This window comes from Thamnophis elegans, chromosome 8 (assembly GCF_009769535.1).
Source record: "Thamnophis elegans isolate rThaEle1 chromosome 8, rThaEle1.pri, whole genome shotgun sequence".
NCBI classification, from domain to species: domain Eukaryota; kingdom Metazoa; phylum Chordata; class Lepidosauria; order Squamata; family Colubridae; genus Thamnophis; species Thamnophis elegans.
The window spans coordinates 24,860,932-24,885,597 of record NC_045548.1 but is presented as its reverse complement, the minus strand read 5'-3'; the positions used below and the strand labels follow the sequence as shown (position 1 = coordinate 24,885,597).

The window sequence follows — 24,666 nt, the reverse complement described above, 5'->3', positions numbered from 1 at the left end:
CAAATATATCACAATCCTGTCCAGTAGACTTACTCCCCATACATGTGTTCAGGATTGCAGATTTGTTCATGAGCACATGCCAAGTATCTTCAACTATAAGGGAATCACAATCAGTTTAGTCTGATTGGAATGGGCAACTATTTTGATATTAGGAGCTGCTCTTCTTATTTTGTTTTGTTTTGAAAGCTAAAGTGGGCATGTATAATGGTGTGTGAGAATGGCCTTGAGGGAAGAGGGGAAAATACGCTGCCCAGGAAACAGAAAAAAGAGAGGCGTCCCCAGTGGCTTAATAGTGAGAGGAAGCAACTTAGGAAGGACCCACCCTAACTGATCAGGCAGTTAAAAAGAACAGCAGGAAAACTGTACATAGACTGTAGACTTGCGAAATTCTGTTAATGTAACCTTACAATAAAGTAGAATTAGCTCATCTCACTGTTTCCTGAGTGGTTTGCCTACAGGATGGCTGACAGTGTGGCACAAATATAGTAGAGATTGTCCTCAACTTACAACTAGTCACTTAGCAACCATTCAAAGTTACGGCAGACCTTCCCCAGGCTGCTTACAAACCCATATCCAAAGTTCTGACGACTGATCATACTTTGGGTGTTTGGTAACTGGCCAGCATTTATGGCCATTTGCAGCATTCCAAGATCAGGAGACTTATAATTTATAATCTTTTTTGCCAAAAACCAATATTTACTTCTGGTTTCTGACAAAAAAATGCTCATTGTGAATAATTTACTTAATGACTGCTGCATTCACTTAATGACCGCTACAAAAAAAGTAGTAAAATTGGTCCTGGCCATGTGATGACTCACTAAATGACTAGCATGACTTAAGACTGTAATTCCAGTCTCCATTATAGTCAAAAATTGAGGACTACCTGTAACATCACAAAGAACAGAGGTAAACCTTTTCATCCATTTGGAGTGTGTTGTAGGGAGACTATTTTTTTTTTTTAAAAAAAGATGATTTAAACCTCTCCAAGAATTATTAGAATTCTCTTGGGTCCTACCCCTAACTTATAGGAAGAGTTTTTACAACTGAGACTTCAGACAGCCTTGATCATGAACTGCTTTAATTAAATAATATCTGGAAACAAAACTGGTTAAAATTAAGAGAGGCAAATTCTGTATTTCCTGACTACTTTCTACCTACCTATACTAATATCTCCATTTCTCCTTTATTCAGACCTGACTCTTAGAAAACATATAACCCCCTAAATTTTGGCTAAAATATTCTCCACTTTCTAATTTAGTTCAAAATTTACAATCCAATTTAAAACAAAGGATTACTCCTTGTCATTCCCTTCTAGATAATAAGCACATAGGAAATTACTTTCAAGATAAGAGGAAAGACAGCAAGGCAATTTGATAAGTTCTTACCACCAACCTTTTTCTAGAAGTGTTTGTCTTAAGGTCTTTGCAAGCAGGACTCTAACGTTTGGAACTCTGTCTGAGGCCAAGTGTAGCAAATGGGGCAGTAGATACTCAGCAAAGTGATCCATTGGAAGGCAGTCGTCTTCTATAATAGTCTGAAAAAGAATGATATCTAAAAATACCTGCTTCATTAAACCAAAGTTTAATGGTGGGCAGTGAGGTGAGCAATAAAGGCTTAAAGTTGTATGGAACAAGAATCTATGTCAGATTTGGGCTTTTTTTCTTTTCTTTCTAGCTTTGATGTTCTTCTATTTAGCCTCTTCTTTCTCATCTTGTTGTAAATACAATCAGTCAGTCATTTAAAAAGAATTATTCTTTTGGATAATGAAATAGCACTAGCACTGGCAATTATATACTGCTTCACAGTGCTTTACAGCCCTCTCTAAGCAGTTAACAGAGTCAGCATATTGCCTCCAACAATCTGGGTCCTCATTTTACCCACCTCGGAAGGATGGAAGGCTCAGTCAACCTTGAGTCTGGTGAGATTCGATCTGCCAAACTGCTGGCAGCCGGTGATCAGCAGAAGTAACTTGAACAACCACACTGCCGCTGTGCCACCACAGCTCATATGTAACAATTACACTTAAACACACTAAATCTTGGCTTGTTTATCTATTTGGAATAGGCCATGAATGCCTGTGATCATATAATCTTTTAAATAAATTATGCTAAACTGGTAATTAAATTGATGTGATTAAATTAATTACTAAATAATTAATTGGATTAATAACTAATTAAATCAGATTGAGAAAATGATCAACATTTACACTAATCCAGAGCAAGCAATTTTTTCCCCTTTATGTAAGGAGCAGAGAAACAAGAATGATATAGTCAGCAGCTTGTACCTTATTCCTTTGGGATCCATTTTCATACATTGCATTTTAAAATGCAAAATAATTCATTACTGAAAATAGAGGAGCCACAGACAATAGTGATCATAAAGAGGAAGTAGAATAATTCTTACCTGGCAAATAAAGACAAATGCTTGTCGACCAGACCACTTTGGACATCTGCAGAATCTTTCAATCAGTTCATTCATAAGATCAATCACAAATGTTGGTGTTGGAGCATTGTACAGCTTCTTTACCATTTCACTAACCTAGAAAACATGGTCCATTACGTAAATCAATCGCTAAAATAGTTGGTGTATTAAACTGTTGTGTTCAAGGACTGCTTTTTAACTTATACCAGCTTGTAGGAAATCCATCGAACAGAAGAAACCTTGTCTGCACAAAGGTTGAGGGCAATAGGTCGCAGATAATCATATATGTCTCTGGGACTATACAGATCAAGAAGCAAAATCAGCTGCCTACAAAAATAGAAAAACAAAACAAAACAAGAGGTCAGAATTATTTTAAAAAATCATAAGGATTTTATTTCAATTAATGAAAGTTAATGAGTTGACCATATGCTAATTTATTAATTATTTGCAACTGTCCTAAAATATAACAAACCTTTGAAGATCACTATTATTCAACCCCTAGGGAGTTTATCATTTATCCTGAGTGCCATTCTTCAGTTCTGAAATGAGATTGTTACAGGGGCTATCTCTCAAATCTAATTATTGGGGCAATAATTTTAGAGTGCTGATCATTAATCTCTGGAGTTGAGTTGATCTCTAGGGAGATAAAACCAGAGAATGATGGTATGATTTCCCAAATACAATGCATGGCGGCAGCAATATGCCTAAAGATATATGCTGAGTTTCTATAAGAATCTACATCTACTCCTACCTCTGCCGTTACTATTATGACCTATACTAATATGCTATTCCATAATATCAGAGCCATCACAGAAAAATATTGTTGCTTTGTTTTGATTCTTTATTTTATGGAAATGTAAATTAAGGGTTTCCTCTAGTTGAAAACACATGAGTTGGTTCTAGTTGCCAATCCGTAAATTGTCTTGTAACAAGCCATATAGAGTCTGATAGGCACTTTCAATTGCATTTGGAAATTTAGTGGTAGGCAAAGCAGATTTACCATGAGTGCAAACTGTTATATTCCCACTTGTCCCCCAAAACATCTACGTGGGCACAGATCCAGTCAATACATGATGGAGAACATGTTCAGCAGTATTCTGGTCATTTGAACAGTCTACAGACCAGACCATTGCAGAATGTTATGCCAGTCATTGCTTCAAGCACCTCCCATGAAGAGTTCAGACTGAGGTGAATCTGAGCAATTCTGTTGACAAAGTTGGGAGCAATAGTGTCAAACTGGCCAGATGGGCGATTTATTCATGCAGGTTTCCCTAAAAGGGAATTCATTAGCTTAAACAAGGCCAATGGCTGGCAGCCTGCCAATGCAATAAGAGACGTTTCAACAAAAATAAAAAGCTGGCTTGAAACCAAGCAAGACACTAGCTTTCAGAATAATTTTCGTTTTTCAAGATGCCTTTGGATTCTACATCAGTCTTACAGGCATGGTGAGAAAATAAATAGTAGTTATAGCCATTTTTTTGTTTGTAAATGTTCCCTTCCCTACCAAAAGATGAAGTCACAGGAATACATAAAGTAGTATACTGGGTAGAATAGAAAGGAGTGTTGCAACAACCTTGCTTGCTTGATGGTAAGCTGTAGTTTTATGACCAGCCTTAGAAGCCAGTCTGTGAATGGCATTTCCAGTCATTTTGTTTAGCAATCATGACATGGTCTGAAAATATCAAATGTATTTACTGACTCAACAATTGTTGGATTTATTGCTGATCAACTCACAGAGGACCCATCATTCATAGGACCTGTTAACATTAAATGGCTGTTTCATATTTTCCATGCTAGCATTCTTTGCCATAATTTCTGGCACTCATTGAAAATGATGATGAATCACAAAGAACTGTGGTCTCTCCCAGCATAGAACTAAGTCCAGATCTAACCTAATATAACCTTTCCGAAGGAAACCATAAGATAGCAGGAACCATCTGCTTTATTGACACTGCTGATTCTGGAGCATTCTTTAACATCAACAGGTCACCCACTACCTTTGTTGCTTGTTCCAGACTTAGCAAGGAAGGTTTTCTTGGGTATCTAGAATTAAAAGACTTGTGCACTACAATACCAAGTATATTAGTTTAATAGTAAACCTCTCTGAATTAAAACTCTATTGAAAATAAATTACTCTGAACACATAAGGACCTACTTATGAGCAACCATGGATGGATCATAGCTATTATCATCTGGTAAGAGAAAAAATAAGGAGCTGGTTTTCTCAAAATTTTAACTATGTTCATTTTGAAACAGTATAATTATGGCTATCTTAATAATCAGTTTCATCTTGATGATGTTTATTGCCAAGATGTTATTGTTAAGGGTAAGCAAAACCCTCCTGGATGGTCTGCAACAAGAGCAGGGGGTTATCCAAGCAGCATACTGAATGAGTTAGGAAGAAACATCCAATCAAACACAAGGCATTTCCAACATGAGTTCCTTGGTTTGCATTTTGGCTTAGGATACAGATTATTAAGAGAAAAACAAGACTGATCTTGGTTCACATGTTAACAAACCAGCAACATGCCCTTACACATGTTGCTGATATATCTAATTATCACAAAAACGTACTCAGCAAGCTCTGCTCGAAAACGCCAGTTCCTGCTATTGTCTGTGACCAAGAATTCCTGAAGTTGGTAAAGATACTCCCGTCTTTTATCAGGATGAAGAAGCTGAAATAAATAATTATGAAACATTTTAAGAATCATATAGAAAATATTAATTGCTAAGAGTATCTGAGTAAAATCACTGTATAAAAAGTGAAGTTGTCTTAAAGGGCACTTTTGAAATTGTAAGACAGCAATATGCAGTATAAAATTACATCAGAAATTAAATTACAAATAAATTTGACAAGTTAAAACACAGAACAATATAGGAAAGAAGGAAAAATACTAATTTATTTTTGAATATATATAAAAGAAGAATGTACCTTTAAAAAATCATGTAGGTGCTTAAGCACACCAATCCTAACTTCATCGAGATCTTTTAAGAAGCCATTAAAGACTGGAACCAGATCACCTGCAGTGAGCTGATCTCCAAGAATGACTGCAAGTTCATGTATGGAGAAAGCTAACGTTCTTCGAACTTTCCACTGAAAGGACCCAAGCAATTATCAATTATACAAAATGACTTTGGTTCATTTCATTGCAAGTACAATATTAAAGCAAAACAAAGGGAGATATGTTTGAATTTTATCAGAAGAAAGTTAGAAAAAAACAACAGTGGCACACAGGAGAAACATTTTCAGGAGAAAACAAATTATGCTAATTTGTCTTTCTCCTGATTTCTTTAAAAATTATTTTGCACTCTTGCCGACCCAGGAACCTTAAACAAAACATTTTTATACCAGAAGCCTTCTTTTTTAACCAGCTTAGGTGCCTAATATGTAATACAGGGCTAGTTGTAAAATCTCCTCTTTTTTGCCTGTAATTTTGTAGTAAAATAATTCCTCTTTTGCTAATAATGTCTGCCTTTTAGAAATATTAGAGCAGTTTTGTAACGATTACTGAGCAGAAAGTAAAATATTTTTCTAATTCTTGCTTCCTCCCCCCCCTTTATTAGATAAAGATATTTATTTCTGAAACAACAATTAAGCAGGAAAAATGTATTTAATAGAAATTACATCTCAACAAGCAAACAAATTGCAATGTAACTATATTGTAGAGTGAAGTAAAATTCCATTAGTTATTCAACTATCTAAACAGAGATATAATCTACACATTAACTTTCTCACTTTTCCTAAAACACTTTTCTCATGAAAAAATCCCACAAGAAATAAACCAACATTTATTTTTTATTACTTCAATGAGACAAATTAATCTTAAAGTAGCATAACAAATTTCTATACCATACAAGTACAATGTGGATTTTCCTTACCTGCATATCAGAAGCTAGAGTCTCATAGGTATCCTTCAGGCAGTGCCAGTTCTGTCTACCTAGGGTAAGTGCCACCCCTGGAAGGCTATAGGCACAGTGTTTGGCAATCTCGGTATCAACAGTCTGAGCTCGAGAGGGATCAGTCATGGATAAATACTGGTCTAGCAAGGCTTGAGGTACAACGTCCTAAAACAGAAAAACAGAATTTAGAAGTCATCTGAAAAAGGTAAAATACCTGTGCAAAACTGGAATAGGAGAATGCATGGCTGTATCTTGAATGAGACATTTGTGGCTGCATACACAAATGAAATTATGAATAATCCAACAGGACTAAGATGATCTGTCCAAGATGATCTGTTTGGATTAAAGAGCTGGGGGGAAATTCTCATACCTTTAATGATTTCTCTCAACTTTCTATTTGAAGTTGCACAGTCAATTTTAAACACCTGATTTCTGATTTTATGTTAAGACTGTCAATATTTAGGATTGTATTCAATGAGAATGCCATGTGTCTAATTATAAAAAACACGGATTAAAAAATTATATGTATAAGTTGAAACTCTTATCCAAATTTGTTAATATCTACTTCACACTGTTGTCCCAAGATTAAAAAGCAGTATCTTAGAAAAAAAACAAAGTTACAGGATTTGAGGCAAAAAGATGAAAAAAGGCTACATTCATGCTGCTCCCGTTCTGTTTAGATATATTTAAAGAAAAACAAGATTCATGGAAGTGTTATACTGCAGCTGCCAAAGTTAAGAGTATGTAACTTCCTTCTTAATCATGAGGTTGTCAAAAAGCCAAGAGGTAAACCAGTCTATCTCGGTGTGAGTTACAAGGGAACAGAATAGTAAAGATTAAAATTGGAATATAAAAACTGATGATTGTAAGAAAAGGATTAGAGCAATCATGTCTTCAGTTGTTTTCCCCAAGCATAAATAAATAAGAAGGGGAAACAGAAATACAGCTTGATCTTTCATATTTTGTTCTCTCAGGGCTCAGAGAGCAGGAGCATTCAAATGCCAACTTAACTGTGTTAAGCAGCGGTGGGATTCACATTTTCTTACCACTGGTTCGCTCCATGCCCGCTCGCTTTGTGTGTGCGCGCCCACTTTGTGGGCACGTGCCCCTTCTGCATATGCACTTTGCTCGCATGTGCACCTTCCGCGCATGCCTAAATAGGACAGCATACAGCCAGGGCAGGCAAACCAGTCCAAACCGGCTGAATACTATCTCTGGTGTTAAGGCTCACTAACAAAATAAAAATTAGATCTGACAAATACCTATAAATATCTATATACAACTAAAACTCTTCTGTATGTAATCTTCAATGAGCCAAAATAGTATAATAGAGCAACAGTTTTTGAATCAAGAATCCTCAAATGGCTAATTTGCAGAATGCATCCATAACCTTTGCTCGGGATTGAAATTTGGTGAATTTATTTATGATTGCTTCAATATTGCTGAACTGCTACACCACTGCCTGGAAATTCAGTAGATCAGTCGTACTCTACCCCTCTAGAGGCTACATAGACTGATTCTACCACTGGCTGCTGGAGGGTGGTCAGCTGCAGTCAAGTCACTAAAGAATCAGAAGTTGTTCCTATTCCTAGTGCTTTTTCGCCCTTAGACATTCATTTTTCTCTTTAGCTAAGAAAATATCTCTAAAATAATTACCCAACAGGTTGCGGGTTATCTTGTTATAGACTAGAGATGAATGATATGTAGATTTAGCTTCTATGAAAGTATAGCTTCTTTATGAATCTGACAGAAACATTTAAAATATACCTGAATTTTAGATTTTTTTTCTTCTTCAGGGCTGAAACAACTATTAGTGTTCAAGTCTGAGTCACTGTGAATATAATGAAGAGTGGATTCTACAATGTCCTGAAGTGCAGGGAAAAAAGAACATTTTTTGTAGAAAGATTGTGTACGGCAACATCCTAGGCATATTTACACAGCACAGGCTCACTATATAGCAGTGATGGCTAACCTTTTTGGTGCCGAGTGCCCAAAGTGCATGCACAGCCTCAAAATGCAATGCAAGCACTCCCATGCATGCGCCCCATGTCCCTCACCCATTTTTGGCTTACAGGTTGGTGTAGGAGACCTTCCAGGCCCAAAATGGGGCATGGGTGGCCTTGTGCGATACCCCCACACCGTGTTTTGGCTTACAGGCTGATGCAGTAGGCCTTCCACACCTAAAACGGGAGTGAGAGGGGGAGCATGCATGCAATCCCCCCAAAATTCAATGCAAGTGTCCCCCCCCCATACATGTGCATCCTTCACATGTGCTTCACCCCCGGTGTATGTGCGGCAGAGACCTGAAGACCAGCTGGCTGGTGGGAGGCGCACACGCATGTGTGGTGGTGCTGGGCTGGGGCGATGGCTGGTGTGCCCACAGAGAGGGCTCTGCATGCCACCTGTGTCACACGTGTCATAGGTTTGCCATCACAATTATATAGAATGTGCTATATTAATTCATAAATTATGTTTTCTTTTCTTTACCTCAACAGCATCATTGATTAAAGGCTCTGTGCCATTCTGGATGAATGCACAGTTTAGTTGGTCTTTGATGCACATTTCATTTTGACAGTTTGAGAACTTGCCCATGCTTGCTGAAGGCTCCTCTTGAGGATCTAGACTGGAAGCTCGGAGAGCAGCAGAGAGTACCTCCACTTGGGCTGTGCAGAAAGAAGAAATACTGTGATATATCAAGAAAGGTCCTCTACACAGTAATGATACACACATATTAGTAATTCAGCATCACTTCCCACATACATTCTGAAGATACAGGTAGGGCAAGGGCAAACAGAGATCTCCATTGGTAACTTTGGGCAGATTCATTCATATCTTTTTGGCCAAATTAGTCATACTCTCCAGAGTTTTCTCTGATCTCAGTGAAACCAAAATTCATACACCAAAAAAATCATAAATGCAACCTAAGTTCCAATCAGTGTATTTAGTCAAGAACCAAGTTTGAAAATTGTTAAGAACCAATGAGTAGGAACTTCAACATTTTTTGAAAATACAAAACAAAGACTGAAAGGGAATCCAGTATTATTTTTTACATTATATTAAGCCCCTTTTTCTGCCTTTCTAAAGTCCTTTATAGTTAAAAATCTAACTTCAAAATTATTATACAGCAATCATCTTGAGTTGAGTTTATTAGACTTGTATGCCGCCCTATTCCCAGAGGGACTTTCTTACCACATATATCTTACCACATATCTGACTCAAAGATAAAGCATGTTATTATACATATATGTAAATTTTACTTCAAGAATATGAAAATTATTGGAGAGGCTTCATAATATAAAAGCCTGTTTAGTGGTGCAAACCAAAAGATCAAACTATAAGCACTAGAGGTTTTCAGAGCCTGATTTAATTGTATTAATAGTTGTTAAATTCACAACAGATGAAAGCAGCACAGGGAATAAAGTTGTTAATTCTGGCTATTTACCTCCTGAGAAAAAAAATCAGCTAACTGATGATCTCAGGCTAGCTTTTGATTTCTTTTGAAAAGGAAGAATTCTAGCTGTTCAATATACAGCTAGTATTTCTCAGGCATTAGTAATTAATTGTCCTTTAAAAGTTAGACTAAGTAAAGAAGGAAACCTTAGACAGAGGTGGTAAAATACAAATGTAGTTGTAACCATTATCAAGAAGACCAGAAGCTGTTTTTTTATAACTATGTTTTTTCTTTTCCTTCATTCCTTCCCTCCCTCCTCCCCTATTTTTCTTTGTACTTTTTTCTCTTATTACTTTCCTTTTCTTACTTTTCTTTCAAAATTTGTATGCTTTTTATTCTTTTAAACATTTTTAAATAAAAATTATATGAACAAAAAAGAAATTAATTGCTGTTTTTTCCTGGACTTTGTTCAGCATTGGTATAAGTTATGCAGCCTGAACAGCTAAATATATATTATTCCTCACAAATAAACAATACAAACAGTTAAAGAGAATATTGGACTGAATGATTTCCACAAATATTACTTTAACAATTTTATAAAAGGAACTTTCAGGTAACTGGAAGTCTTATTATACTCTGCAAAATAAGAGAAAGAAAAAGCACAGGTGGTTTGCTAAAAGTTTCCTTTTTGTGGGAGAAAATATAAGCATTACTTCCACTTTGCTGATCTCTCATTGCACATTATAACGGTTATTTGCTCAATACTCTGCAAAAGAACTAGCCTTTTAATATAAACTACACTGAAGGAACAATTTCCATGCTACCTTAAAAATAAAAGGATTTTACTATTCTAGCACCATACTTTAAAGCATATTCATATCAAATGGGAGAATTTGTTTTTATTATTTCTAGATTTGTAACTTTATTCTCATGTTTAACGTTTGGACTAACTATTTAACTCATAATTTTATTAGTTATACTGATTTCGGCTTCTGATCAACATTATCAAGTTTTTCCCCCGTTCATCTTGCACTAATTCCATCTTCTGTTTTCAGGTTCAACTAAACCGTTGCTTCCTGAATGACAGTATTTATCTAGCAATTGCATTTGGATAGGTCTCAGTTTTACCCTTCTCTGACTTATTTTGTGCTCACATCTTCTGTAGGTACCTTTCCTGTATTCCTGCCATATAAAATGTGCATGATATTAGTAAAATCATGCTAGCTTCACAACAGCATAGGCAATTTAAATATTGGACCAAGGTAAAAGAGAAGAGAATTACTAAAACTAATTAATAATGGAAACTTTTGGAGTCTACAAAAACAAACACAAGAGATAATATAAGACAGGCCAACAGACCATTTATTGAACCTATTTTCCCTAAGTCTCTCTAACCAGCTGTTTTACTACTTCATTTCATTAATTTTATTACTATTTAGAATTTTGTCTGTTGTGTCTTTTTTTTCTGATATTGGTAAAATATTGCAATTCAACACCCTTCCTGGGCTTTTCTCAAGTTAGCAATTTCCTGCTTCCCCAAATTGTGTTTACTTCCTTTTTCTCTGCTTCTTTGCTACTGCTCCACAGAGAATGTTGGTAGATTCTGACACAACTGAAGCATTATTTTAAACTTTTATGAAATAGTTACCAAAGGTAAAAATTATGCATTAAGCAACATATTTCAGATGTTTCCTATTATCTTAAAACTTTAATCAGTTAAATATATATATATATAGTAATAGAAGTAGGAAAATCAGTTATTTCTTCTATATCTATTTTCCTTTATTATTTTTTTCTTTGCACTTTTATTGTTATATTTTTAGCTTTTTAGTTATTTGTAAATTTTAACAAACATTATAAAAAAAATCTAATTCAAAGCTCAACATATACAATACAATACAAGATGTTTATTACCTTTAACATCTGGATCATCTATATGAGGCTCCAAATTTTCTATCATTTCTTCCAACTCCTTTCTTGTAGCCATTATGTTTGAAGATGCACATGCCATAACCTCTTGTTGTCCTTTCTGATTTGCTAAATCATCCTTTACTGCATTTTCCTGAAGTTCTAAATCAATATCTATCTTAGGAAGTGGAGTCCTCCAGAAATGGAATGAATTATACAGTTCTTGCTCCACAAGTGAATTTTCCTGTGAATGCAATGCAGGTTCTGGTAGCACTGCTAACGTACAATGATCAAAACTGGGTTCATTCTCATCTGAAGGTTCTTTGCATGGTTCTAAAGACAAAGTACTATGTAGCAATGCCTCATCCTGGAAATGAACCAAGTTACTTTCTGTTTTGTCATTTTCAGGGGTGGCTTCAAAATCGCATTCCTCAGTGTCTAAAGACAACTCTGTCTGGCTTTGTACATCATATGTGGATACATCTTCTGAATCCTTATTGTTTTCACTGCTGGATGAAAACAGATGTCAATATTAGCTGATCTAGCATAAGAGCCACAGTAGCGCAGTGGTTAGAGTGCAGTACTGCAGGCTACTTCTGCTGACTGCCTGCAATTTGGCAGTTCAAATCTCACCAGGCTCAAGGTTGACTCAGCCTTCCATCCTTCTGAAGTGGGTGATATGAGGACCCAAATTGTTGGGGGAAATGTGCTGACTCTGTAAACCGCTTAGAGGGCTGTTAACACTGTAAAGCAGTATATAAGTCTAAGTGCTATTGCTAATACACACACACACAGACACACCCACCCACACGAATTTAGCTAGAATACAGTTGGTCAAACAACAACTTGTGAGTAACAAAGGGGAAAAGGAAATGAGGATCTGTAGGATGCCTGAACAGGAATAATAAAAACAAACAAACAAAAAGGGGTAAAAACCAGACAAAAGTACAAAGAACAGTAGACAAACTATAGTACACAGGAAACTGATCTCAACTTCTGGCATATTTCCCTCAAAAATTACTCACTCTGATCTGTATAACAACACATAAACTCACTGACTCATTCACAGATGGAAGCCTCAAAATTATTGAGGCTTTTCTAAGATAAACAGAAATTTGGCACAAACAAAAGAATCATCTTTCAAAATATTAGGAAAAAATTGGAACATGTTTTATCATAATATCTCAGAATGTGAGAGATTCACTTCCAAAAAAGATGAGCAAATATGAAAATGTGTTAATATTTTATTTCAACATTATTTTCATTGAATTTTATTATCCATACCTGTGTTCTTCTATAAAATTCTGACTGTCAGAGTTCTTACATTCTTCTTCTTTAAAAAATTGACCACTGCTGGATGGATTTGCAAATGTTGATATAAAAGGCCCTAGGGATTGAAAGGCAGCTTGGCGAACCTGGAAGAACATATTCCATAGAAAACTATAGTTATTTTATTAGCATGATTAGGGAGGGTATAACGCTCGCAAAAGTATGTAGCAGGGCATTTTTGCATCTGGGAATGTTCAGGTCCAAAAAACAGATATGGCAATATGTTACTTGAACTATCTATAAAAGTCTTTGATTACATTTATTTGGATAAGGTTTCTTATGGATCAAATTTTATTTCATGAAAGATAATAACAGTTTTTAATCTTTATGGTGATTACTACTAAAATCACTAAAAGTGTTACCTAGAAATCTAGTTATTTTAGAGTTTTAAATGTTTTTACTGTAGAATGAAAGCATGGATGGTATCAGTATTAGGCAGGGATGTTGTGGGTGAGAGAAAAACCGGCAGGAGCAACTTACTGAAATGATTTGCAACTTTCCCTGCCAGCTTCTCCATTGACTTGGCTTGTGGAAAGCTGGGAGGAAAACTTGCAAAAGATTGAAAATGGCAATTATGTGATCATGGTGGTACTACATGGTGATGGTGCAGTTCCAATGGTGGAATTTCAACGACCAGTCATACATCCCATTTTTTCAGTACATATGAATATGTCACATAAATATGAACAGTCACAGAACAAATGGACATAAGCTGAGGACTATCTGTAGTAGTGACAGAATTGGAATATCTCACCCGTATTAAATATATTCCCAGCCTTCACAATCATAATGATCTATTGGGCAGATATAATCAATGGGTTGCATTCAGATGGGAGCTCTGTAGATAGATGTTTCTTTGAATTTGCACCAGGATTCAGTGGTTTCCCAGAAGAAAACATTATGATGCCCCCCCCCCACTTTTCTACACAACTCCTAGCACCATTTTTTTCATACTATTCCAAAGGCCTTTAATTCTGAGAAAACCTCTCAAATAGCACAGTGGAAATAAGCAGAGATATTCTCTAAACCGTCCTCCTAATCTACATTTTAAACATACCCACTGTCTACAGTGCAAACCACTGGTTCCAAGAGTAGACCATAAAGGATTGAATAGTTTTCTTTATACATGACCCACCCCATGATAATTGCACTTTCCACCATATGATTTGTTCTCAGAATAAGTGAATAAACAAAGAAATTGAGAATTTAAAGAAATAGAAGGTAAATTTAATAATTGGACTTGCCCATCGTGAAGGGTCACTGATAAGGTTAATAAAAAGTGTTGATAATTTTGTTCGACGGACTTCCTGTGATGTGGCACATGAAACAGCCATAAAGCATTCAGCACAAGCCTTCCGCACACCCCACACATTATCTGAACAAAGCTGGAAAAATCTAGGTAACTGGAAAATATAAAATATGATATCAAATACAAATGATTTAATTTGGGTCTTCTTCCATTCCTTATGGACATCAAAACATTTAAGAGAAACCTTCTAATGTAGGAACTGGGTAAGATTATAAAAGTATGGACTGAAGCTTTATTTACTATTTCTGGAACTAGTCTACTTTACAGTCTTTAACAATGGCCAATATTACCTTTGGAAACTAAAATAGAATAATTCTACCTTTTCCCAAGTAGAATAATTTCAGAAGGAAATGTTTTTTTACAGTAGCAAATCAGTGAAAGCAGGGATTATAGCATTCAAAAAAAGTAATCAAATAATTCAATAAAATCACATTTAGTACTATGTGCAATATGCAAAAAATGTGCCTGACCCTTAAAGAAATGAATATATATATATCCTCCCATATTTGGGCATACCAGGGGTTGTGACACTAAATACATACCTATTTCCCTGGCTCAGCTGATAAAGGAGGAGAACCTTGTGGCTTAGTGGTTAACACAACTGCTTAATATGTAATACAGCACAGGTTCAAATCCCAGTAAGGGTATGGCTAGCTGATGAGAGCTAAATAGCTTGAAATAGATCTATACTAGTCTCCATTTATTTATCAGCTCAAATACAACACAAATGTAACAAAGGCAACAGTAAAAATATTGGCTTTCTGTCTGGATGGTCTCTTGTGATGAGCAGATAGACAGAGAAAGGAAGCAGTATGCCTCTTCCCATATTTGGGCATACCAGGGGTTGTGACACTAAATACATACGTGTGTGTGTGTGTGTGTGTGTATGTGTGTGTGTGTGTGTGTGTGTGTCTTATTCCAGGTATGAAATGCAATAATGCAGTATCTATTGACAACAGACTGTATTCCTGAAGAAATGATTATCAAAAATTAATTCTATCTTATCCATTTTTATTCAAGCTCAAATAAAATTATTTAAATACCCATATTGAAATTCAGCACAATTTTGCAATTAAAAATTAAATAAAGATAAAACTTTGACATATGAAACTCACCAGCATTTCTTCAGTAGCTTGCTGTCCGACTACACTACAAATATCTCCAAAATTGGCTGCACACACCTGGACAAAAATAAGTATTTTAATTAGAATTGGCAATGAATTAACCAAGGAAAATAATAGTTTAGGGATTCGAAGATAATTCACGAAAGCAAGACCACAGTTCAATTATTTTTAAAGTAGTACTTAGTACTTTTACTACTTAGTACTTTTAAATTAACACCAAGTAGGTTATTTGATGAAAAACTATCCACTGCAGTTCTCATCTCTCTCTGGTGCTTCAGGAACTCCAATTTACCATTCATAGGTGATCTAAAAGTAAATCTTTTTCTACATTCTGCTAACTACCATATTCGGGATAATATTCCTCAGATTAAACTGAATAATTGATATTTTGCCTTCAACTACCATTCTTAGTGAAATATCTGATATTATTTTACTTTTGTCAGTAAATCAAGCATCATTTATGCATAAGAAATTTTTCTCAATTAGGTTATTTTTATGACCTTTCTAATTTTTCTCAGCTTTGAAACTAAAATTCTGGGAATAAATCTCCATAGAATACTATTCTCTATGGCAGGGGTGCCAAACTGGCAGCCCGTGGCCGAATGAGTTATGTGCAGGCCACAGCCACCCCAGCTGTGAAAGGGAAAAATGTCACAATACATCACATGATGGCGTCATCAAGTTTGAAACCCGTGCTTACCCTTTTTACTTGGGGACCAACTCCTCAAATTTCCCATGAGAAATAATTCCTTATAGCAACACTATTTTAAATTTACTTGGCTTACAAATGCATTATATTTTTCTTTAGGTTAGAATGTAATTGAAATTCTTAACATGAATAGTTTATCATCAATTTTAGCCATTGCTTATCCACTGCAGGATGAAGGTCTCTTCCACTGGTTTCCAACCTATATGCCTACTCCTTTGGCTATGTATCATTTAATGTTCTCAATATTCTTTTTGCTATTATCTTGGTGAAAACCTTGTAGATGACTGAAAGAAGACTTACTAGGTGATAGTTTTATAAATTAGTGGAGCAAGTTCTGAATGCTCCAACACTGGAAGTTTTTAAGATGTTGGATAACCATTTGTCTGAAGTGGTGTAGGGTTTCCTGCCTAGACAGGGGGTTGGACTAGAAGACCTCCAAGGTCCCTTCCAACTCTGTTATTCTATTCTATTCTAAATCACCTTTCTTGTGCATAAGAGTCATTTTATCATTTTTCCATGCGGGTAGTTTTTCTTCTCTTAAGCATCTTGAGTATAGTTTTGCTAGTATCTTGTATAAACTGTGACCACCAGCTTTCAGCATTTCAACCATAACAGTTTGCCTTATAGAGAGCCATAATGTCTAGTTCTTAGTTAATACTGATGTGCTTTTTAAATAAAAAGCAGCATATATCTATAAAGGAAGAAAACATACCTTCCGTACATGAAACATTCTACAATCACAGCACATTTCACAAAATCTAGGAAGAATGAGTCTCTCTGTAATGTCCTTTCCAACCATGGAGGCCATTTTGCACATTATCTAAAAATAAAGACAATTTTAGTTATGCATCTAGCAGTCCAACTTTAAATTTATAAACCTATGACTCTGCATTCTATAAATGTACATGTGTGTATGTGTATTTGTCTGCATTCATAGACACTGAAATATTATCAACAAAAATTGAAATAACATTGTTTTTCAATATAAAGTTAGTAGAAGACACCTACGAATGAGCTGTGACATTAACTAAATGAACTTTTGGTCAGTTTTATACTGCACTTTACTGTATGTCCACAAGCAGCAGTAAGATATAAACAGTTCAGAGAAATATAGATTTGATACTAGATGTCTGATTTTTGGTTCAAGGATGTGTGAGCAATGTGTCACAATAAATTCCAATCCCCCAATCCAATGTCATAAGAGCCAATAATGGATATGATGGGAACTGCCCATCACTGTTATAAATACACAAATCACACGATTTGGAAAAACACATGGGAAGTTAGTTATATCCATGTAAACAAAGTCCCTTCAATTAAACATTACACTATGCTGAGTTTTTTTAAATCCAAATTAATAAAGGTCAGTTAAAATATAAAGGCTGTGTGGCTAGAAATATCAAGAAAGAAAAGTGAAAAAAAATGAAAAGTGAATCTGAATGAATATGGGTGTGACCTCAGAGCTGAGCTTATAAAATAAGGATGAGGGAAATAATGTTATGATTAAAATATTATGATTTTTCCTCTCATATTATCCTATTTAAAGTGGCAAGTTACTGTATTGGGGCAAATTTCCTATCAGGCTGCTGGGACAAATTGGTACAGAACTTGGTTAGTAAGTCATCCAGATGCACCAACATTTGGACACCTTATGTGCAGTTTGTTATGATGACTGGGGCAATATTTTGACATGTTATCTGGAACTCTTTCTGGTCTGTGAGACCTGATGAAATGGACAAGTCCTCCTCAGCCAACTGTGTATTTTTTCCTTGTCCCTCCTGACTCCTTTGGAGGCTTGGAGAGAGCATGACATCTGGGAGGTCAATGCCTTGCTTCAAATGGGCAATTAGTATCAGCAATCTTGAAAAAGGCTTGAAAGAATGTGCCCATTTCTTAAGAGACCTCCATGATTTTGTAAGTATTTGACAACTATCATTTTGACTCTAGCCTCCCCTCCCTTTCTAGAGATTATTGATTACAGATGACTGAGACTTTGGTCAGTGTACAAATATACAGAGGAACACATTATCCCAACTCTTTCTGGAACAATTCAGATCTGGGCATGGATGTCTTTTTTAACATTTACAAGAAACTGCTAGGCAAGGTGGCCTGGAAGCAATCTGCTCTATACGGGGCTGCCTTTGAAAACCACTTGGAAGCTTTCACTTGTCCAGAATGCAGTGTTCCAGTTACTAGACAATACCTACAACATAAACATATTAAATTTGTGGCTTTGGGTTCTGCACTGGGTCCCTATTCATTTCTGAGTGCAATACATCTTTAAGATTTACATGGCTTGGCATGGTTTACTTGCATGAACATCTTCCCTCCTACTTTCAACATACCCAATTTAGATATCCCAGGAAAAATACTTCTGACCCCTTCACTTTTGTGAAGAAGGAGATAAAAGAAAGGGGAGGCTCAGAGATGTGCTTTTCCTATGGAAGTGCTTCTCTCAATATTTGACATGCCTCTACTTTTCCACTGACTTTGGGAAAATGAGCTGACACCATGAGACTGACTGATCCCTATATGATAATCTAAATTGGATTGCTTTTCTATTTTTTTTAACCGGAGATATTTAGCTGTATTATTGAAATGCTAGATCAACAGTCTTTTACAATTTGATAAAGTACTGTATAAATCTAAATAGCAAATATTGAAAGCCTGTATCTTTTTCTGAGACTATAGAGCAGTTTTGGTCCAAGCCAGCTTTTTGCCCCTGAATCAAAAGTGATGTATGGCTATATTGTGTAAAAGGGTTAAAAAGCTGTCACACAATATTTATTCTATCAATGAAAACACCTATATATATATATATATGCATGTGTGTGTGTGTGTGTGTGTGTGTGTACATACATACACACACACACAGAGACACATTTCAGATAATCAGCCAAACACCAATTCCTGGAACATCATTTTCTTACTTACTGCCACTGCCTCTGTCTTCACATCGTCATTGCTATCTGGAGCAGTCAGTTCTACTAAAACAGGACATACTTTGGTCTCCACATCATATCGTTCAATAAGTTCTTGTTCCAACAGAACAAGTAATGCTGCTTGACTTGTTTTTCTCACCTATGTAAAAATATAAAAAAGCAGGAAAAGGACAATTCCATTTGTGCCAATCTCTGCAAAATGTCCATTGCTAAGCAAGACCTTTAAGTGAGTTTTGTTTCATTTTACGACCTTTCTTACCATAGTTGTTGAGCGAATCTGGCTTCCCCATTGACTTTGCTTATCAAAAGTTTGCAAAAGTTAATCACATGATATTGTCATACATACATGCCAGTTTCCAAGTGTCTGAATTATTTTATTATTTATTTCATGTGACTGTGTGGGTGCTTCAATGATTGTACGTGTGAAAAATGGAAAAAGTCTTTTTTTTGTGTTGTCATAACTTCTGTCACCAAACAAATGGCTATAAGTCAAAGACTATCTTTATGTATTTATGGATTCTGCAATATATTTCTGAGCAATGAGTCATCTGTGTGATAAAGATTCTAATAATTGGCATTAATTGTATTACTGCAATGATGATATTTGTTAAGCATTACAAAGCATTAATGGGAGATGAATAGTCAAATAACCTTTTCACACAATTTTTTAGTTGTTTCACTTTGCTATGGCAGTGTTTTTCAACCACTGTGCCGCGGCACACTAGTGTGCCGTGACATAGTGTAAGGTGTGCCGTGGGAAAATTACTTTATATATAGTCAGTATAGACACAGAGTTAAAATTTTTTAACATTTTCTAATGGTGGTGTGCCTCGTGATTTTTTTCATGAAAAAAGTGTGCCTTTGCAGAAAAAAGGTTGAAAAACACTGTGCTATGGAATCCAAGTGGTTCTGAATTCTTATCTGGAAATATTAATTTCCATTCTTCAAATATGTAGATTAATTCACAAACTTTCAATGGGGCAAACGGCACAAAAAATGGACACAACTCTGGATTCAAAACTCAAGAGCACAGTAACATCAGAGCATTTTAATCTCCCAGAACATTGCACTACAATGTTTCAAAGTTGTTGTTTTGGAACAAAAATATTTTACCAACCCAGAAAGGGAAGAAATTGCTGAACTCATGTACTCTACACATCAAACATTTTCAGGCCATCTCAAAAGATCTCAACAAAGGCATGGGGTTTTTCACACCTCAAACATAATTGATAAAATACTTGTAATCTGTCTCACATATAACTTGCACTGCATAACCACCCTTGATTTCTCCCCTTTCCCCTTTCTCTATTCTTCTAAATCCTACATTTGTTAGACATTTCATGCACCTGATGAAATGAGTCGTAGTTCATGAAAGTTTATGCCTTTTAGCAACATTTGCTAGTCTGAAAAGCTGCTACCAGAATCATTCTGCTCTTCAGAACAGAGAAAAAGGAAAACTACAAAAGCACTCAAAATGACAAAACACTGGTTCACAAATAATGAAATCTTTCCTAATTAGAAATTAATGTTATAAAGCTGTGTTATCTCCAATGTAAAGATAAAGCCAACATTAATCTTCCTGAACAGGCTACAGAAACTATTAGCTAGCTATGGGTTGCATGGAACAGCAGAGTTGCTGTGCTGGCAATGTGTAGGTTGTGAGTTTTTGCCTCCTTATTTTCTCCTACACAAAACATTTTCAATAAAAAATCATGTTTCCTCTATGCTACTCACATACATTTATCCCACTTTGCTCCCCAGTCTTTCACCTCTCAGATTTCCTATTCTTTTAGAAAAAAAACTTTGCTCTTTCCTTTGTTACTCTTGTTTTTTTCTTTTTTTCTAAAATAGAATTCTGGACCATACTCCTTCATTCTCTGAATAAATTAGGAGCAGGCTTCAGCATCTCCCTATTTTTTTTTAATCTGGTGGCAGAAATTCAGCAGCATGTACATATTCCACACAAACCTTATATTGTCCACATTCACCCAAATATAAAATGTAAATATAAAATGTCCAATGTAGCAGCCGAAAGTTATCTTTGCCTGAGTCCTCACTTTCTTTCTGCAGCCGCAGCTACAGAAAGGATCAAGTGATATTATCAGAAGGGCACAGCTCAGTGGTGGATTACGACCGGTACGGGCGTACTCGTGCCTGCCGGGAGCACCAGGTACCATTTCGATACGGTGCTCTGGAGGGCCCAGCCTCCCGCTCCTTACCGGTATTTGAGGTTTTCGGGGCTTCCACACATGTGCATGGAGCGTATGGCCCCTGCGCAATGCTCCGCAAAGCAGCTGGAGCATCACGGAGTGTTGTAGGCGGTAAGTACGAATACGCATGCTGCCCACGTGCATGTGGTGGAACCCGCCCCGTTGCACAGTACTGGTTGCACAGTACCGGTTGCAACGGGATCCGGAACCGACCACTGGCATAGCTGCGATACTTAACTCTTTGGGAAGAACTGCTTCCCAAATTGTTATGACATATAACAATTGATTAATACACTTATTTTGATTTTAGAATCCTTGGCAATACGGGTACTTTGTCACTGAATTTTGGAAATTCATCCGTAATAAAAGTAGCTTGGGTAGTAGAAATTGTAATTCTAAAATTCCTATGTCTTACTTTTTTGAAAGAAAAAAAGGAATCTGTAAAAATTGTATACAGCATACAAGAACTGCAAATTCTGTTTGAAACAATGAAATATTGGTGGAAAATAATGGACTGCTGAGTTATATATATCAATGAAAAATTTGATTAACTCAGTAGCTAAGTCATTTTTCATCTAATTTGTCTTTAAGCAATCCTTTACCTAGATTTCAAAGTGTGACGTTTTCAGATAAGGGTAAGGACGTACCATGTTTGCACTTAAAAAAACTACAAAAAATTATGAAACTATATATGATGCAAAAGACATCATACAAATTATTTAATTCTAAATAGGTAAAATATTGACATGATTTCAAAAAGTTTAAAGTAATCTTACCTGATTATTCTGGTCTGCTAGATACCTCACCACAATGGGCAATAAATATTTTGAAAAAGCGTAAGGGATTGACGGCCTGTTTTCTTGACAAAACATAGCAATATGAGGCACCTGTTCCATTAACTCAGCTCTTACTGTTGGCTCTATTGATAAAAGCACAAAGAAGGAAATCATATAATTTGTAAGTTGCATGTTTATATTCATTTGAATGTGAATTACTATTACGTACAATATATTGCTAGTAAAGGGGTTATATAATTAGTCTTATTTTGATTTATAGTTGACAATTAATGAATGTCCTAAAAAGTATTATTGCCTTATTTTAAAAATAACATATTTTTCCTTCTTTAAAACTCAAGCCACTGATAAATAAAGGGTTTTGATAAACCAAAATATAGCCAATTGTCCCCATATCTACAAGCTACATAAGATCTCTACTGATCCTTTGGTACACCTAAATTAAAAGATAGGAAGCCTGGGGCAGAAAGCTCTCTACATAGTGGAGGCAGTTTTGAAGTATTCAGGATGAAACTAAGATTATTATTCAAATCTTTATAAGGAAAATATTCAGAAATATTTCATAAGTAATATTTCAAAATATATTGAAATTAAACAAACACTAAATATCATGTCAAAAAAGAGTATTGATTATATATCCATCTGTAAGTCTGTACAGTTCTTATATCTTACATTGTATGTTATAGATAACTTTTGTTTTATTTCTCTTTTGGCCATTGAATCTTTTGGATTCCTTAGATGTTTTGGAGGAGTTTTGTTTGTGTGCTATGGTGATGCTGTGTGGTTGCAATAGTTTATTGGTTGTTTCTGATATGTTTTGGGGGTATCATATGTACTGTTAGCCTTTCATAAATTGTGTTAGTTTTGCTGTAGTGAGTTAAGCAGTCAGGCATTTTTTGATAAACTTGCCTGCCCATCTATTTTGTTGGAAGATATTGTACAGACAGTCTGTTTCCTTTTTCTGGTGCATTTGTACTCATCTGAATAATACTCTTACACAGCTCATGTTGTGAGAGATTGGGCTGTTACTTTGGCAATGGAGCATTTGGTTAATGTGGGGTGTTTGTCAACAGACTTGGTTTCTAATTTGTTGTTTCCTCTGCTAATGAGGATATCCAAGAAGTACATTCCTTTTTTCTTCCCTTGTGGATTTTATTCCTTTGAAGATGTTCATTGTTGTGTGTGTGTGTATGTGTGTGTGTGTACTCCAAATACCTAAGATTAAACATGTCTTCTCTAAATACACTAAGATTAAAATATCCAGGATCATGGACCACATCTGCCTCACTACCTACTTGCAGTTTGATGGATAAATATACCAACAAATCTGATATATAAACAATACCTTTGTTATAATAAAAAAAGGAACTGCTAACATATTTTCATAAACATGTCTCTGGCGTACAATGATTTCTTCTTCAAAAGCTCTTTTTTGCTAGAAGACATTAGCTATTATTTATGTAGGAAATCAACCAGTTCCAGAACTTCATTCCCAAATACATGAACATCCCATATGGATTCCTTCTAATTTAATGTCCAATTATTATTTTTCATGACCGCTAACAACATTTTGAATTTGATTCTGAGTTTTTTTAATCTACATTTAATCAGATAGATTTCCATTTCCTGCCTGGCTTCTGATCAATTAGACAACTCTGTTCTTTCTTAAAGTTTTATTACTTTCTGAATTTCCAAGTCCTTTTTCTTATCATACTGCCTTTAAAAAATGTTCATATTACCATTTGTTCTTTCATGATTTCCTCTTCCATTTTATGCTTCAGGAGAAATTTATATATTCTCCCTATTATCTTTCTATCTGACCTGTGAATTATTTGATCCAATTTGTGTGGTTCAGTTTCGATGTCATATATTTTAGTATCATTATTGTGTTTAGTTTTGATTTGCAAGTAGGTTAGCCAGTCAACTTTCATGTTTTGTTCTGCCAATTCTTCAATTGTTTTTAAATTTCCCTGTCCGTCAATTATGCCTCTGTATCTTAGCATTATTCATATCTATAAAATTTGGATGGATTGTCCTTTGTCAGTGATTACATACCTGAATCATCTGCTAGCCTGCTGACTCTTTCCAATACAGCAATACAATCTTTCTCATCATCACTCACTTCTTTCAAAGTATCCAACAAACTTCGAGCCACCATTTGCCTATAGCATAAAAAGCTTATTGTAATTTTACTGCATATTATTACATTGCAAGAACTTTATCTATCCCAATTTTTTTTTAAAAAGACCCAAACATTTATAGATTGCCAGCTACTAAATATCTCTGGATGTTTTGCAATCTCACTTTTATCCTGATCTTCTTTATAGAATTAAAATTAGTACATATTTCCTAGGCCTTCACAACAAATCTGAGTTTAAGCGGAATTAGCATAGTAATTTTGTTCCCCTAATGCAGCGCTGTTGTACTGCTACAAATATTCAATACAAGTGTATAGAACTGCAACTGAGAATTCATTAAATAATTAAGATCATTTTTATCATACATATATTTCAGTATCCTAGACTTGAGTACTTGAGCTACTATTATTTTTTCTGTGATCATAGTAAGAGATTCTTACTGCTATAGTTGTATATAAAATATCATAAAAGCCCTGAAAAGGGCCATGTAA

The 24,666-nt window shown here is 35.4% G+C and overlaps 1 protein-coding gene across 3 annotated transcripts in view; it reads right to left on the bottom strand.

The window, feature by feature from the left end:
* The window catches only part of PPP4R1 (protein phosphatase 4 regulatory subunit 1), a 37,968-nt gene that overhangs the window by 1,823 nt on the left and 11,479 nt on the right, over nucleotides 1–24,666 (bottom strand). Inside the window, exons 4-19 of one of the 3 annotated variants that reach the window (XM_032222683.1) lie at nucleotides 24,093–24,199; nucleotides 22,020–22,162; nucleotides 19,026–19,172; nucleotides 16,804–16,911; nucleotides 15,374–15,439; nucleotides 14,194–14,352; nucleotides 12,905–13,035; nucleotides 11,627–12,129; nucleotides 8,809–8,984; nucleotides 8,089–8,187; nucleotides 6,301–6,486; nucleotides 5,354–5,515; nucleotides 4,996–5,096; nucleotides 2,628–2,748; nucleotides 2,404–2,538; nucleotides 1,393–1,534 (exon numbers count right to left, since the gene is read on the bottom strand). In XM_032222683.1, the coding sequence (XP_032078574.1) occupies nucleotides 1,393–1,534; nucleotides 2,404–2,538; nucleotides 2,628–2,748; nucleotides 4,996–5,096; nucleotides 5,354–5,515; nucleotides 6,301–6,486; nucleotides 8,089–8,187; nucleotides 8,809–8,984; nucleotides 11,627–12,129; nucleotides 12,905–13,035; nucleotides 14,194–14,352; nucleotides 15,374–15,439; nucleotides 16,804–16,911; nucleotides 19,026–19,172; nucleotides 22,020–22,162; nucleotides 24,093–24,199 (2,486 nt within the window). The remainder of the gene's footprint in view (nucleotides 1–1,392; nucleotides 1,535–2,403; nucleotides 2,539–2,627; nucleotides 2,749–4,995; nucleotides 5,097–5,353; nucleotides 5,516–6,300; nucleotides 6,487–8,088; nucleotides 8,188–8,808; nucleotides 8,985–11,626; nucleotides 12,130–12,904; nucleotides 13,036–14,193; nucleotides 14,353–15,373; nucleotides 15,440–16,803; nucleotides 16,912–19,025; nucleotides 19,173–22,019; nucleotides 22,163–24,092; nucleotides 24,200–24,666) is intronic. The other 2 variants (XM_032222684.1, XM_032222686.1) reach the window with 2 other exon arrangements.